The sequence below is a fragment of the Oncorhynchus gorbuscha genome, linkage group LG25 (assembly GCF_021184085.1).
Source record: "Oncorhynchus gorbuscha isolate QuinsamMale2020 ecotype Even-year linkage group LG25, OgorEven_v1.0, whole genome shotgun sequence".
In the NCBI taxonomy this organism is placed as follows: domain Eukaryota; kingdom Metazoa; phylum Chordata; class Actinopteri; order Salmoniformes; family Salmonidae; genus Oncorhynchus; species Oncorhynchus gorbuscha.
The window spans coordinates 29,708,749-29,724,865 of record NC_060197.1 but is presented as its reverse complement, the minus strand read 5'-3'; the positions used below and the strand labels follow the sequence as shown (position 1 = coordinate 29,724,865).

At 42.9% G+C, this 16,117-nt stretch overlaps 1 protein-coding gene across 1 annotated transcript in view; it reads right to left on the bottom strand.

Annotated features, from left to right (window-relative positions):
- The window catches only part of chrnb1 (cholinergic receptor, nicotinic, beta 1 (muscle)), a 34,563-nt gene extending 26,857 nt beyond the window's left edge, over positions 1 to 7,706 (bottom strand). The window contains exons 1-5 of the mRNA XM_046329120.1: positions 7,455 to 7,706; positions 4,316 to 4,449; positions 3,430 to 3,474; positions 2,766 to 2,875; positions 1,444 to 1,552 (exon numbers count right to left, since the gene is read on the bottom strand). Coding sequence (XP_046185076.1) covers positions 1,444 to 1,552; positions 2,766 to 2,875; positions 3,430 to 3,474; positions 4,316 to 4,449; positions 7,455 to 7,515 — 459 coding nt within the window. The 5' untranslated portion in view covers positions 7,516 to 7,706. The remainder of the gene's footprint in view (positions 1 to 1,443; positions 1,553 to 2,765; positions 2,876 to 3,429; positions 3,475 to 4,315; positions 4,450 to 7,454) is intronic.
- Positions 7,707 to 16,117: the final 8,411 nt, after the last annotated feature.

The window sequence follows — 16,117 nt, the reverse complement described above, 5'->3', positions numbered from 1 at the left end:
ATTTACGCCACATTATGTGACGGTGCTCAGTTTTGGCGGCATGAATCTTGTGAAAGCGGGAAAAATCCATAAATTAGCCGCGTCATTGTATAAACCGCGAGGTTCAAAGTGTGGGAATAAAGTAGCGGCTTATAGTCCGTAAATTACGGTAATGAAGAGAAACATCAGACAACCTCAGAATAGATCTATTTACCTAGTCGGCACGTTGTTGGTTGGTCTACGCAGCAGAAATATTCCTCTCCAGGTGCATTCAAGTGCCACAGGGAGGGGATCCCAGCTTTCCATTCCAACTTTATTCATTTCTCAACCCCTAAATATGCACGAATTGCACCATTTTAAACAGCGGCATAGTTAAGCACCTTACTGCTATGCAATTGCACATGGAAGAGTATAATATAGTACAACACGGGTCAATTGTAGGGTAACTTGGGGTAAAACGCCACCCTACCTCAAGATCATTTTTCTGGAGTGACTTAAATTGTGATGAGACAGAATATGTTTGTTGTTGGGCAAGAGTAGTGGCAAGAAGGGAAAGTGTTGGGGGGGGGGAGGGTTTACCCAGGCGGGGGTTACCCCAAGTTACCCTAACAGGTAGATCTATATTATATTCACTGTGCTCATGCAAGTTATTTGGGACATGAAATGAATCAATAGGATGCTAACTAGTTAAAGGATGCAGATGGGCAACCCCATGCTTCAGCCTATTCATTTATAGCCACTATGCTACCTCAGTTGGGCTATGATAATGCTTATACCTGATAATTTGGACCCTGCATGGTCCAGTATGTTACAATTATTTTAACAATTAATCATTTCTGGAGGTGAAAATCATATTTTAAATGGAGTATGATGTCCTTTTAAAAAGTCACCAGAAAGGAGTTTCTCAGTCCATCTACATAATAATGGGGGGGGGGGGCACCTACTGCTACACAATTTTTACCCCTTTTTCTCCCCAATTTCATGATATCCAATTTGATAGTTACAGTCTTGGTGCTGCATCTGGGGGGCGAAGGTGCTTCTTGACACAATGCCCGCTTAACCCGGAAGCCAGCCGCACCAATGCGTTGGAGGAAACACCGTACACCTGGCGACCGTGTCAGCGTGTATTATGCCCAGCCCGCCACAGGAGTCGCTAGTGTGCGATGGGACAAGGACATCGCTGCCAGCCAAACCCTTCACTAACCCGGACGACGCTGGACCAATTGTGCGCCGCCCTATGGGTCTCCTGGTTGCGGCCGGCTGCGACAGAGCCTGGACTCGAACCAGGATCTCTAGTGGCACTGCAGCGCCTTAGACTGCTGTGCCACTCGGGAGGCCCGCTAAACATCTTTAAGGAAACACTGGTGGGTGTGTGTGTGTGTGTCTTCGCATCCATGTATGAATGTGTGCGCACCTGCATTCGGTGTTTGTGTGTACGTCCATGTGTGTGCATGTGTGTGTCACCTTGACCCCACAGGAACTACAGAAGAGGGCAGGGGGAGACCAGGTCACCCTCCCACTACTATAGGCCTGGACAGCAACATGGAGGGCCACATCAAACACACCATCATTACTGCAGAGAGACAGAGAGGGGGTGGGGGATGTGCAGAGAGAGCGACAGAGACAGAGACAAAGAGAGAGACAGAAAATTACCATTCTCACTGTATATTAAGTATCTTGTCTAAAGGGCTGTAAGAAATAAGCTTGCAGTTCCAATTAAACTCATAGTGCCAAGATACAACAGAGACATCACCACAATTAGACAGGCAGATTGAGCACGCAGTACTGCAGTCTACACGGCATGGTTTTATAGGCTTGGCAATATGCTATTGAAAGTTCGTCCTTATGGCTAGGGCCCCTCTAAAACCCTCTCCCTGTTTTCAGAGGTAATATGAGAAACATTGAGCACCCTCTCTCTCACACACACACAGACGAGTGCACACACTTGCACGCACACACACACAAACAGGTGGAGCTATACTCTTGTAAAAAAGGGTTCCAAAAGGGTTCTTTAGCTGTGCCCATAGCAGAACCCTTTTTGGTTCCAGGTAGAACCCTCTGTGAAAAGGGTTCTACGTGGTACCAAAAAGGGCTCTGCTATGGGGATAGCCGAAGAACGTTTTTAGGTTCTATGTAGATCGCACCTTTTTTTCTAAGAGTGTTGGAGAGTGTGTGTGTGTGCTTGCTTGTATGTGCGTCCAGCTCCACTCCCCACTCCTCTGTGGTTCTGTGTGAGTAGGTTCCCAGCTGGAGCGTTGTCTGAGCGGTGCGGTGCCACTGGCTCTGTTATTGGGGAGCCGCGCTGCCTAATTGCCTATAAAGCAGTGATGAATGAACGGAGCAGAGGGGATATTTACAGCACAGTTAATGGGAGCCTCCACACTGACTGAGCGAGTGTGTGTGTGTGTGTATACGCTGTCCTGACTGACCCATCCAGGTTCTGTCAAAACTATTGCAGTTAACTTAAAAGACATGGTGTTGAATGACAATGCCAGGAGCAAAATAGCCAATATTCTCAAAAAAGGTTTTGGACACAACCCTTAGCTTTTTAGTATCTAAATGACAGAGACCACTAACATTATGTTATTCCTTTTGGAATTGGAACGTCAGTATACTTCCTGATTTTAAATGGACACCCGGGTAACAATATATACCATTTCAAATATGCTTTTATCCAAAGTGGCTTTTGTATGGGTGGCCCCAGCAGGAATCAAACCCATGTCTCTGCTGTTGCTAGTGCAATGCTCTACCAACTGAGCTACACAGGAGGAATAACAGGTTCTTACTTGTTGATGAGGACAATGTCAGGCAGCCAGACCTTCCCAGCAGGAAGTCGCATCACCTCGATCCCGTCATTGTCTTTAGGTTTCCAGGAGAGACGGTGGTCTGTCCACTCCTGATATCACAGCGATGTGTGTGTGTGTGTGAGACAGACAGACAGAGAGAGGAATTGTCCATGTTGGGTGTTGGGTTTAAGTTTCAATGATTTAAAAAAGATGGAAATATCCAGAGAAAGACAGGACAGAAAAAAGGAGGGAAAAATGTAATCGGGAGAAATAGAGAGAGTCAGAAGGGATAACTTTCTGATTTGAAATCTAACCACTTCATCATTTGATCAATTTATTTCACATTTTCTAGCTAGTGTCATTAACTATAGGGAGCACAATATTGCGGTGCATTTGGCCATGAATAATATCAATAACATTTGCATAAGTTTTTCATTTTGCATAAACTGTGTATTATTATTTCAAGTGTTCTCACTGGGTGCATGATTTGTATTGCGGTGTTGTGTGTGTGGACATTTTAGCTTTATAAAGCCCTGCTGATGCACATAGAAATGTTTTACATGCAAATAAAGTTATTGAATTGGAGCCTGGGTCAAGGTAGACTGAATAGTAACATTAAAGAGAGAAAAGAGAGAGAGAGAGTACAGTTTGTACAGACACTTACCAGGTTCATGATAACAATTGTGCTCATCTCCTCTGCTTTCATGTTCTAGGGAGAAAGAGCACACAGTAAGGTCGTGGTGCATTATGGGAAGGCCCTCCCCTACAAGACAGTGTGGATGTCTGCACTCCTTCTCTCTCTATACCTGAAACCAGAGAGGGGTAATGTTTGGAAACAGGGGTACAGTGGGGATAAAAGGGGTGAGTTGTTGATTCAAGGTCAGATATTTTTTTAATCTCCCTAATGATTATGATTAGAATGTGGGTTGGGTAATCTGATTTTAGATCTGTGGTGAAAAGCAGCAGTGAATGGGGTTGGAGTGATTGTCTCTGACCAGGGGCACATAGTTGCACTGAGCACAGAGAACTGACCGGCCAGGCGCTGCTATTTAAAACCTGCAGAGGAATGTCAGCTAGCTAGACAGCTGTCCTGACCTAGCAGAGAGAGGAAAGGAGATGAGAGGGGGAGAGGGAGGGGTCTAGCTAGACAGCTGTCCTGACCTAGCAGAGAGAGGAAAGGAGATGAGAGGGGGAGAGAGGGGGTCTAGCTAGACAGCTGTCCTGACCGAGCAGAGAGGAGAGAAGAAGAGGGGTGGGGGGTGGGAAGGAGGGGTGAACCCTGTAACTCTGTAACCTGTAACCTGTACCCTCTATCACCTGATCTCTACATAGGGCTATCACTTACTCATTCACTTCCTGTAACACTTTGGATGTGTCATGTTCACTGGTATGTTGATGGAATGTTGCCAGTAACGTAGTGGTTAGTTGTTTGTGTGTGAATGCATGTGTGTGTGTGTGTGTGTGTGTGTGTGTGTGTGTGTGTGTGTGTGTGTGTGTGTGTGTGTGTGTGTGTGTGTGTGTGTGTGTGTGTGTGTTGCGGCACCCCTTACCAGGCTGACGAAGGAGGAGAGGATCATGCCAATCCGGACCACCACCTTGGCGCCAGGTGAGGCCGTAGGGCGAACCTTCAGGTTGTAGTTGTTGAACAGGGCTTTCATCAGCTGCTTCTCCCCCTCCGACGCACCTGAAGGGGGAGGTAGGGAGGATGGGACCATAGAATGACATAAAATGCTATAATATAGTATACAGTTGAAGATGGAAGTTTACATACACTTAGGTTGGAGTCATTAAAACTCTTTTTCAACCACTCCACAAATTTCTTGTTAACAAACTACAGTTTTGGCAAGTCGGTTAGGACATTACTTTGTGCAAGTCATTTTTGCACAAATGACACTTTGTGTAAGTCATTTTTCCAAAAATGGTTTCCAGACAGATTATTTCACTCTCACAATTCCAGTGGGTCAGAAGTTTACATACACCAAATTGACTGTGCCTTTAAATAGTTTGGAAAATTCCAGAAAATGTTGTCATGGCTTTAGAAACTTCTGATAGGCTAATTGACATCATTTGAGTCAGTTGGAGGTATATTTCAAGGCCTACCTTCAAACTCAGTGCCTCTTTGCTTGACATCATGGGGAAATCAGCTAAGACCTCAGAAAAAAAATTGTAGACCTTCACAAGTCTGGTTCATCCTTGGGAGCAATTTCCAAATGCCTGAAGGTACCACGTTCATCTGTACAACAATAGTACGCAAGTATAAACACCATGGGACCACGCAGCCATCATACCGCTCAGCAAGGAGACGCATTCTGTCTCCTAGAGATTAACGTACTTTGGTGCAAAAAGTAGAAATCAATCCCAGAACAACAGCAAAGGACCTTGTGAAGGAAACAGGTACAAAAGTATCTATATCCACAGTAAAACGAGTCCAATATCGACATAACCTGAAAGGCCACTCAGCAAGGAAGAAGCCACTGCTCCAAAACCGCCATTAAAAAGCCAGACTACGGATTCCAACTGCACATGGGGACAAATATCGTACTTTTTGGAGAAATGTGCTCTAGTCTGATGAAACAAAAATAGAACTGTTTGGCCATAATGACTATCGTTATGTTTGGAGGAAAAAGGGGGGAGGCTTGCAAGCAGAAGAACACCATCCCAACTGTGAAACACGGGGCTGGAAGCATCATGGGGGATGCTTTGCTGCAGGAGGGACTGGTGCACTTCACAAAATAGATAGCTTCATGAGGGAGGAAAAGTATGTGGATATATTGAAGCAATATCAAGACATCAGTCAGGAAGTTAAAGCTTGGTCGCAAATGGGTCTCCCAAATGGACAATGACCCCAAACATACTTCCAAAGTTGTGGAAAATGGCTTAAGGACAACAAAGTTAAAAGGTATTGGAGTGGCCATCACAAAGCCCTGACCTCAATCCTATAGAAAGGTTGTGGGCAGAACTGAAAAAGTGTGTGCGAGCAAGGAGGCCTACAAAACTGACTCAGTTACACCAGCTCTGTCAGGAAGAATGGGCCAAAATTCACCCAACTTATATTGGGAAGCTTGTGGAAGGCTACCTGAAACATTTGACCCAAATTAAACAATTTAAAGGCAATGCTTCCAAATACTAATTGCGTGTATGTAAACTTCTGACCCACTGGGAATGTGATGAAAGAAATAAAAGCTGAAATAAATCATACTCTACTATTATTCTGACTTTTCACATTCTTAAAATAAAGTGGTGATCCTAACTTTTTACTCAGATTAAATGTCAGGAATTGTGAAAAACTGAGTTTAAATGTATTTGGCTTAGGTGTATGTAAACGTCAGACTTCAATTGTATCTGGATTGGTTAATTGATTGTGCTGGAATATAAGCCTATACTTTGGTGGCTTGTCAGGTACAGCCACTCCTGGCATAAAGCATGTTGTGGAACAGTGCATCCTTAACCTTCTGCACCTCACTCTGAAATATTCTTATACATTTTTTGTCTTCCAAAAAAGAGACATATACAAATACTATTTGAAATCCTTGCCATTGCAACAGACAAGCTCAATCAAGTGCAGCTGAAGTGTTTGAAAAGATTTCAAATCTGAATTGAACCCAGGTCTGGAGAGAGTGCAAGCCCCTGTATAACCAGCCCGGTGGCCTTGTAAGCGTCTAACCCTTAGCCCCGCCAAACTGTCCAATATTGCCGCAGGGTAGCACTTCCATGCATAACTACTGTTTTCCCCTCTTCCTCTGAAGGTTTCACAGCATTTATAAAATGGCCATCTTTGGAGGCAGCAGCATTCATCATGTGGCCCTACGATCCAGTTGCCCAGCAGGACCGCCTCTGACAGGGACAAATTACAGCCATCACACAACCAGGCACCTCCATTAGCCAAGCACAGGAAGGGACAGACAGATGGGGAGCCGGGAGGGATTCAAACAGTTGTTAAGCATTTAGTGCCTTTACCTCTCCCATCGAAATCAGGTAGGATGTGTGAGTAGAACTTATTTGGAATAAAAGTATACACCAGATTTCTATGTGAGCTCGTGACAAAGGCCACAGTCACTTGTTATTCAGTGGCCTTTTAACTGTACAGAAATGATAGATAGATAAGACAGATAGCTGAGAGTAGAGGCAGTAATGAGTCCTTCTGTATAGATGCCAGATGCCACACACACACCTCCCCTCAAACGAACTACAGACAGCCAGGTGGTAAAAAAACAGAAGAAATAGAAGAAAGAAATTACTTCTTTTTTTTAAACCCACCATTATGGACCTCTCCTAATTATAAAACTCAATCATACTGATATGGTCTGGGGTGGTTTCTCCTGGGGAGTTTCTGAAGACAGGATTCCCTGTCAGGATTTCACGTTGGAAATAGGTTGTGAGGCAGGCAGTAGTCGAGGCCTAAATAATGCAGTTGGTCTGTTTTTGTTGTTGCTCCAAGTACTTCTCCTATTGATATATCTTGTAATAATCTGTATCTGTATGATGTCATCACGTCAGACTGATTTTATGGTTCACTCACTGCTTGAGTTGCGCAAAACTGTACATAGTAAAGTGCATGTTTTAGGGGAACGCGCATAAAATAGCCGGCCCATCAACACTTGACAACAATTGAAATAAGTAGGTATTTTCAAACTACATCGACCGTGAGTTACCATACCTCCACAACTCTGTTTCTGAAGTCCCACTTACCTCCCACCGCGTATAGGCCACACAAGCAACTTAACAGCAGGAGCAAGTTCAGGGCCCTCATGTCGACCCACAAACCGACAAGCCTTCAAAACAGTGAGTAATTATACTCTTTTACACGACAAAATATCAGTTATTATACAGTTTGTGGGGTGTCGTTCCTCGGTCTCCGTGTAAATCCAGAGTGTTGCTGTCTGTCAGTCAGGCAGCTCGAGTTAACTGCTGTCTGCTCAAATTACCTCCACGTGAGCGGGGGCACTGTGTCCACGGGGAGAGACCGTAGACGACTTGCACTGGAGACGCGCGGATTTGATTCAGATTCTCATATAAGGAACTAGTCAAACACCTCATTCAAGTGTTTTTCTTTATTTTTTACTATGTTCTACATTGTAGAATAATAGTGAAGACATCAAAACTATGAAATAACACATATGGAATCATGTAGTAACAAAAAAAGTGTTAAATGAGATTCTTCAAAGTAGCCACCCTTTGCCTTGATGACAGCTTTGCATACTCTTGGCATTCTGTCAACCAAATTCACCTGGAATGCTTTCCCAACAGTCTTGAAGGAGTTCCCACATATGCTGAGCATTTGTTTGCTGTTTTTCCTTCACTCTGCGGTCCAACTCATCCCAAACCATCTCAATTGGGTTGAAGTCGGGTGATTGTGGAGGTGAGGTCAACTGATGCAGCAATCCATCACTCTCCTTCTTGGTGAAATAGCCCTTACACAGCCTGGAAGTGTGATGGGTCATTGTCCTGTTGAAAAACAAATGATAGTCCCGCTAAGCGCAAACCAGATGGGATGGCGTATTGCTTCAGAATGCTGTGGTAGCCATGCTGGTTAAGGGTGCCTTGAATTCTAAATAAATCACTGACGGTGTCACCAGCAAAGCACCATCACGCCTCCTCCTCCATGCTTCACAGTGGGAAGCACACATGTAGAGATCATCCGTTCACCTACTCTGTGTCTCACAAAGACACAGCGGTTGGAACCAGAAATCTCACATTTGGACTCATCTGACCAAAGGACAGATTTCCACCGGTCTAATGTCTATTGCTCGTGTGTCTTGGCCCAAGCAAGTCTCTTCTTCTCATTGGTGTCCTTTGGTATTGGTTTCTTTGCAGCAATTCAACAATGAAGGCCTGATTCACACAGTCTCCTCTGAACAGTTGATGTTGAGATGTGTCTGTTACTTGACCTCTGTGAAGCATTTATTTGGGCTACAATCTCTGAGTCTGGTAACTCTAATGAAAATATCCTCTGCCTCCTCTGAGGTAACTCTGGGTCTTCCTTTCCTGTGTTGGTCCTCATAAGAGCATGTTTCATCATAGCGCTTGATGGTTTTTGAGACTGCACTTGAAGGAACTTTCAAAGTTCTTGACATTTTCTGAATTGACTGTCTTAATGTAATGATGGACTAATGGTGGACTGTTGTTTCTCTTTGCTTTTTTGAGCTGTTCTTGCTATAATATGGACTTGGTCTTTTACCAAATAGGGCTATCTTCTGTATACCAGCCGTACCTTATCACAACACAACTGATTGGCTCAAATAAATGAAGAAGGAAAGTAATTACACAAATGAGCGTTTAACAATGCACACCTGTTAATTGAAATGCATTCCAAATAGAGGTCGACCGATTATGATTTTTCAACGCCGATGCCGATTATTGGAAGACCAAAAAAAGCCGATGCCGATTTGTTTTAAATGTATTTGTAATAATGACAATTACAACAATACTGAATGAACACGTATTTTAACTTAATATAATACATCAATAAAATCAATGTAGCCTAAAAATAATGAAACATGTTCAATTTGGTTTAAATAATGCAAAAACAAAGTGTTGGAGAAGAAAGTAAAAGTGCAATATGTGCCATGTAAGAAAGCTAACGTTTAAGTTCCTTGCTCAGAACATGAGAACATATGAAAGCCGGTGGTTGCTTTTAACATAAGTCTTCAATATTCCCAGGTAAGAAGTTTTAGGTTGTAGTTATTATAGGAATTATAGGACTATTTCCCTCTATACCATTTGTATTTCATTAACCTTTGACTATTGGATGTTCTCATAGGCACTTTAGTATTGCCAGTGTAACAGTATAGCTTCCGTCCCTCTCCTCGCTCCTCCCTGGGCGAGGAGAGGAACACAACAACAAACACAACGACAAGAGCCACCCTCGAAGCAGCGTTACCCATGCAGAGCAAGGGGAACAACCACTCCAAGTCTCAGAGCGAGTGATGTTTGAAATGCTATTAGCGCGCACTCCGCTAACTAGCTAGCCATTTCACATCGGTTACACCAGCCTCATCTCGGGAATTGATAGGCTTGAAGTCATAAACAGCGCAATGCTTGACGCACAACGAAGAGCTGCTGGCAAAACGCACAAAAAGGCTGTTTGAATGAATGCTTACGAGCCTGCTGCTGCCTACCAACGCTCAGTCAGATGCTTATATGCTCAATCAGATTATATGCGACGCAGGACACGCTAGATAAACTAGTAATATCATCAACCATGTGTAGTTAACTAGTGATTATGATTGATTGATTGTTTTTTATAAGATAAGTTTAATGCTAGCTAGCAACTCACCTTGGCTTACTGCATTTGTGTAACAGGCAGTCTCCTTGTGGAGTGCAACGAGAGGTTGCAAGATTGGTTCCCCCGAGCTGACAAGGTGAAAATCTGTCGTTCTGGCCCTGAACGAGGCAGTTAACCCACCGTTCCTAGGACGTCATTGAAAATAAGAATGTGTTCTTAACTGACTTGCCTAGTTAAATAAAGATGAAAGAAATCGGTGTCCAAAAATACCGATTTCCGATTGTTTTGAAAACCTGAAATCGGCCCTAATTAATCGGCCATTCCGATTTAATCGGTCGACCTCTAAGTCCAAGTGACTACCTCATGAAGCTGGTTGAAAGAATTCCAACAGTGTGCAAAGCTGTCATCAAGGCAAAGGGTGTCTACATTAAAGAATCTCAAATAGAAAATATATTTTGATTTGTTAAACACTTTTTTGGTTACCACATGATTCCATATGTGTTATTTCATAGTTTTGATGTCTTCACTATTATTCTACAATGTAGAAAATAGTAAAAATAAAGAAATGCCCTTGAATGAGTAGGTGTGTCCAAACTTTTGACTGGTACTGTATAATGATAAACTTCTTTAGCCTACACATCCATATTCAGGGCATGACTGTGCTAGATTAGGGTATATCAAAACTTTTTCAATTGATTAAGGGATACATTCAAATTTACTTATCAATTTGATCCGTTGCCTGTTTAAAAAAAAGAGGAAGGTTATGTTCGAGGCTACAAGGTTGGGAATGCATAAAATTCTACAATTAAAATATTAAAGAAATAACAAGGGATGAGAGTTTGGGTTTTCATTTTATGGGGGAATATCATTTGAAGATGTATTTGAATCACTGCCAGCATAATTAGCGGCAATGTGGTTTCTGAAGTGTTTTGGCCAGGAGAGTAGTCCTCATAGCCCTAGTTATTAATGCAATGTACTTTTAGGTCATTAGTGAAAGTTATTCATAGGAATTACTCACTCTTATCTCTGCTATTAAACTAAAATATGATACAGAGATTTTAATAGTGGGATTAATTATGCTGTTGAAGCCCTTGCATACTTAATGGCGCATTTCCATACAGGATTTACGCCAGTTATTCCCCAAAAGGCTCAGACTTGTCTGTTTCCATCTACTCAAGCACGCACCTGTGTCTCACTGGGCCATGGCTCCGGGGGACCTGCTCTCACTTGGGCCAAAGCCAGACCACTGGTACTTTTCACTAACTGTGAAATGTACACCTCACAAGCAGCCGTTTTGATTCTGCAGAGGTTGTTGACTCTGCTCTTCACAAGTGTTTACTGTCAGCCCTAGCTATGGAAACACAATTTCACTAATATAACATAAGGGTGTATACACTAGTGTAACACTGGTGTTACAGTTGAACTCAACAGAGGACTTCTGAGGTGAAAGGCAGAGAATGGGTGACTCAAATAGCCTACAGTTAGCAAACGCGCATTAGCTGCCTGTCACTGTCAGGATAAAGATTCAATTGCATAAGTAGATGGGTGGGCTGTCATCACAGAGAGTCATTGGCACATCTGAAAATATTGACGGGTCCTGCTTCTCTTTGAAATAAAGCCTGCTGTGCTGGGTCAATTTTGGCCGGCTGCGGTCGCACCGGACCCGGCATAATGCAGAGACAAAGCCCCGAAGGCACCCACAGCATATGCCGCCACCGATCCGCACTTCACGAGCACCCGTCGTGATGTCCCGGTATTTTATGATGCACTGTCAGTAGCATCTGGAGCCCCGCCAATTTAATTACCATAGAAGCTAACTATTAACAACTCTGCAACTGGTGTCAACTCAACACCCACGCTCGTCAAAAGTCAGTTTATAAAGCTTCCTTTTTGGTATTAACTCAAAGAAGGGGATTCATTTGTTCCATCTTTTCACACCCGTCTTTCTTATCTCTTGAAGAATATCAAGTGGTATAATAATGGGTTGCATCTGATGGCGAGGAGATATGGGAATCAGATTGTTCATCTATCAGATATGCTCAGCAATGATATCTTAATTAAGTAGTCATATGCACAAGTGAATGACCAGACATGAGTTATTTGTCAAACAGGATATAGCCTTGGTTATTTACATAGTTGTAACAAGTATGAAAGAAAGCACAGAACACAATTTAAAGAAGCAAATCCAGGAGACCAGTTTTTTTTACAATCATACAAATATATTAGTTTTTATTCAATTATATCCAATAATATGCCTACTTTGACATTGTGTAAGTTATTATAGAAATGAATACAGATCATATTGCAAATGCAGAGAAGACAAGGGATCAAGGAGGAAGAGTGTTTATGGGGGAGGGGGAGAGTAAATAGAGGACTCCTTGACTTTCTTTTTGATGTTTCCAGTAAATGTTGGACGCATGCATGCTTGTAGTACGGTCTGTCTGTGACCCTCTCTGCTGCCGGAGGCTATAGTGCTCAAATCAACCTTGGATAGATAGAACTTTAATGTCCCACCTCCCATTCCCTTCTTTTTTCCTGTCGTCCATGTTTATTTATAGTCTCATTGTTTTGTTACAAAAATAGTGTCATTGTGGCTTTTTAGTCAGCTGGAAGACTGATGCACTGTTTTTGCATTGGAAGACGAGAAAAAAAGTTATATGGAGATTTTCTTAAAATCCTTTTTTTGGAAGACTTCATTATTATCATCATCACAATAACTTGGATCATCCATGCAATACAAAACTCTAGGGGCTCCAATGTACAAAGCAGACCACTTTGGTGGATCGCAAAATCACACAAGTGGGTTATACTGTGTGTGTGTGTGTGTGTGTGAGAGAGAGAGAGAGAGAGAGAGAGAGAGAGAGAGAGAGACGGTGAGCGAGCAGTGTACATGCTGCTGGAGAGCTAGTTAGATTCCTTTCAAGGTTCATAGGTCAGAGGTCATCCAGTTTGATTGTAGCCAAAAGGTGAATATCCTTCCTCCTTTGCACTCTGTCACTCACTAATATTTGACTTTTCTGTTTGTCTTTTAGTTTGCATTGTCGGGTTGATGTTCAATGTTGGGTGGGTGGCGCACGTCAGAGTCTGATTAGAAAATAAACAGGTTGAATAGAGACATACAGTCACTAAAAAGAACATTTTGTACAACAGTCACAATATCACAATATCCCCAACAACAATACCCCCACCGATGACAATCAATCAATCGCTGTCTTCACCAACAAGATCCCACTTTTTAAAACAGTAGTACATCTTCCCTTTAGCATAGTCAACGTACAATCACTATGCGAAGCCACTGTGTACCGTCATACTATAGTAGGCCTGGGCTCAAATTCTATTCTAAATCTTTCAAACAGTTTGAGTGTTTGTTTGCCCTAGTCTTCATGAAGTGCCCAATGGGAGGGGTTTGCACTCATGCCAGTATTCTATTGGTTCCATTATGCCGGGCAAGCTCAATCAAGCCATGATAAAGTATTTGAAATGATTTCAAATATTATTTGAACCCAGGTCTGGTATACAGTACCTCTGGGCAGCTCCCCAGCTTAGCTCTTATTTTAAAGGTGACCTCTGCAATTTACATCTGCGCCAGCCAAGCCCGACTCCATGCAGAAGTGCTGTGTGTGCATTGCAGATGTGCTTCAGGAGAGCACTATACCTTTTAAAATGCAGCGTTACTCCAAGGTCTAATAGGATGGGGGATTGGAGATAGCTACGGGCCAGTGGTATTTTAGCATTAAACTCAGTGCTGGATTGGGTCAGGGTTTTAAAAAATGAATATATATATATCTGAGAACGAGGCGGCTGGTTCATCTCTCTCTGTTTTTTTTTTGTGTCTATTTTCTACTGCATTGCAGATGTGGGGAGAAAGACGACACCCCAAAGGAGCACACACAGACATGTGACGGCAACCCCACTCACTCACAAACAAAACATTCGAAAAATAAAAAGATCTGACAAACAACACATTTGAGCTTTATATTTGCTAAGTCGTTAAACACTCTCCTAGATATAATATCCTCTGCGTTGCATGTTTTAATGAAGTTCACTGCTTTCCGCCCAAGGACTTAGCGCTCATTGATTTGGCTTCTCCACGTATTCCTCTCCTCATTCACACACCCTTATGCTGTCAGGAGCGCACACGGAGTGAACAGACACATTTCCACACTTACAATACATGTACTGTAGACAGGCCGTACACAGAGATGGACACAGACAGACAGATGGGATGCAGAGGAGATGCGTGCGCACGCGCACAGCCTCTGCCTTCAGGTTGAAGGGAAGTTGTGTTCGGGAGACGGATCAATACAGGAAGCCTCTCTCCCTCTCCCTCTCTCTGTCTTTCTCTCACCATCCCTCTCCCCCGAGTCCCCCAGAAGACCTAAACTGCAGTTCTCTCTTTCTCTGACTGGGGGAGAAATGGAGGGTGAGAAGGCGGGAGAGACGGAGGGGAGGGAGAGAAGTACCCCTGGGAACCAAGGGCAAACGGAGCGTGTGAAGTGTACTCCTGCACAGAACCTCTTAACGCTTAACCTTGTTTAATAATAATATCTGTCACAACACACACACACATATTCGAACGGCCTTACACACACATACTTAAGCATGCACAAGCGTCCACAAGCTCTCTCCCACTTACACGGTCAGAATGAATGTATTAATGTAATGTCGCTCTGGATAAGAGCGTCTGCTAAATGACTTAAATGTAAATGTAAATGTCATACGCGCTCTATAGGGAGGCTGTTTTGCATGTGAAATCCTGGCGCAATTTATGGGGAGTTTAGCAGCTGTAAATCCAGCTCTTTATCTTTCTGATCCAATGTACAGTACCAGTCAAAAGTTTGGACACACCTACTCATTCAAGGGTTTTTCTTAATTTTTAAAACTATTTTCTATGTTGTAGAATAAGAGTGAAGACATCAAAACTATGAAATAACACATATGGAATCATGCGGTAACCCAAAAAGTGTTAAACAAATCCAAAAATGTATTTTATATTTGAGATTCTTCAAAGTAGCCATCTTTTGCCTTGAGGACAGCTTTGGACATGAAACGTTTGGCTGGTACTGTATGTGGTCAGGTAAAACATGGGATGGACAGATAAAGTATCTAGGAAAAAGATGAATGGAGGCGCTATACAGGTTGCAAAATAGTTTGGAATAGATTTTCGATGCCCCGATTCCATGGCACGTGCTTTATGAACTGATACACAAAACGACGCTTGATTCAAAAATATGTTTTTCAATTAAAATGATAGTGAATTCCGGTCACAAACAGAATGTTGTGTACAGTATACAGGGCAAACACCCATTTCAGCTGAGCATATTTTGCTGCGAAGACACAGAATCATTAGATCACTTATTCTGGTATTGCCCCTATGTAGCTTGATTCTGTTCACCGGTTCAGGAGTGGGTAAAAAGTCATAACAGTGTTCCAGAATGAACCTTACAAATAGCACTGTTGGGTGTTCTGGAAAGCCATAGTCAATCAATCAACACCATAATAATACTCTTAGCTAAAATGTTCATTTTTAAATCTGTTGATAATATGGGATTACAAAGGTTTAGAATCTATGTAAGACATCACAGAAAAATATATGACACAAAGAAATCAAGAGAGGATGGTCTATGGAGATGGGTGGGATGGGCTGAGAGGGGGGGGGGGTGAATATAATCTGTAGTAGTTGTGACTGAAAATAATATATATCATGTGTACTGGACATGTCTGAGCACTATGAATCCAAATGTTTAAAAAAAATCCAATGTATCCAAATGATGTATCAAGAATGGTCCACCACCCAAAGGACATCCAGCCTGCGTGGCACAACTGTGGGGAGCACTGGAGGCAACATGGTCCACCACCCAAAGGACATCCAGCCTGCGTGGCACAACTGTGGGGAGCACTGGAGGCAACATGGTCCACCACCCAAAGGACATCCAGCCTGCGTGGCACAACTGTGGGGAGCACTGGAGGCAACATGGGCCAGCAGCCCTGTGGAACGCTTCGACACTTTGTAGAGTCCATTCCCCGATGAATACAGGCTGTTCTGAGGACGGGGGGGTTCAACTCAATATTAGGAAGGTGTTCTTAATGTTTTGTACACTCAGTGTATGTTAGAATATGTTTAAAA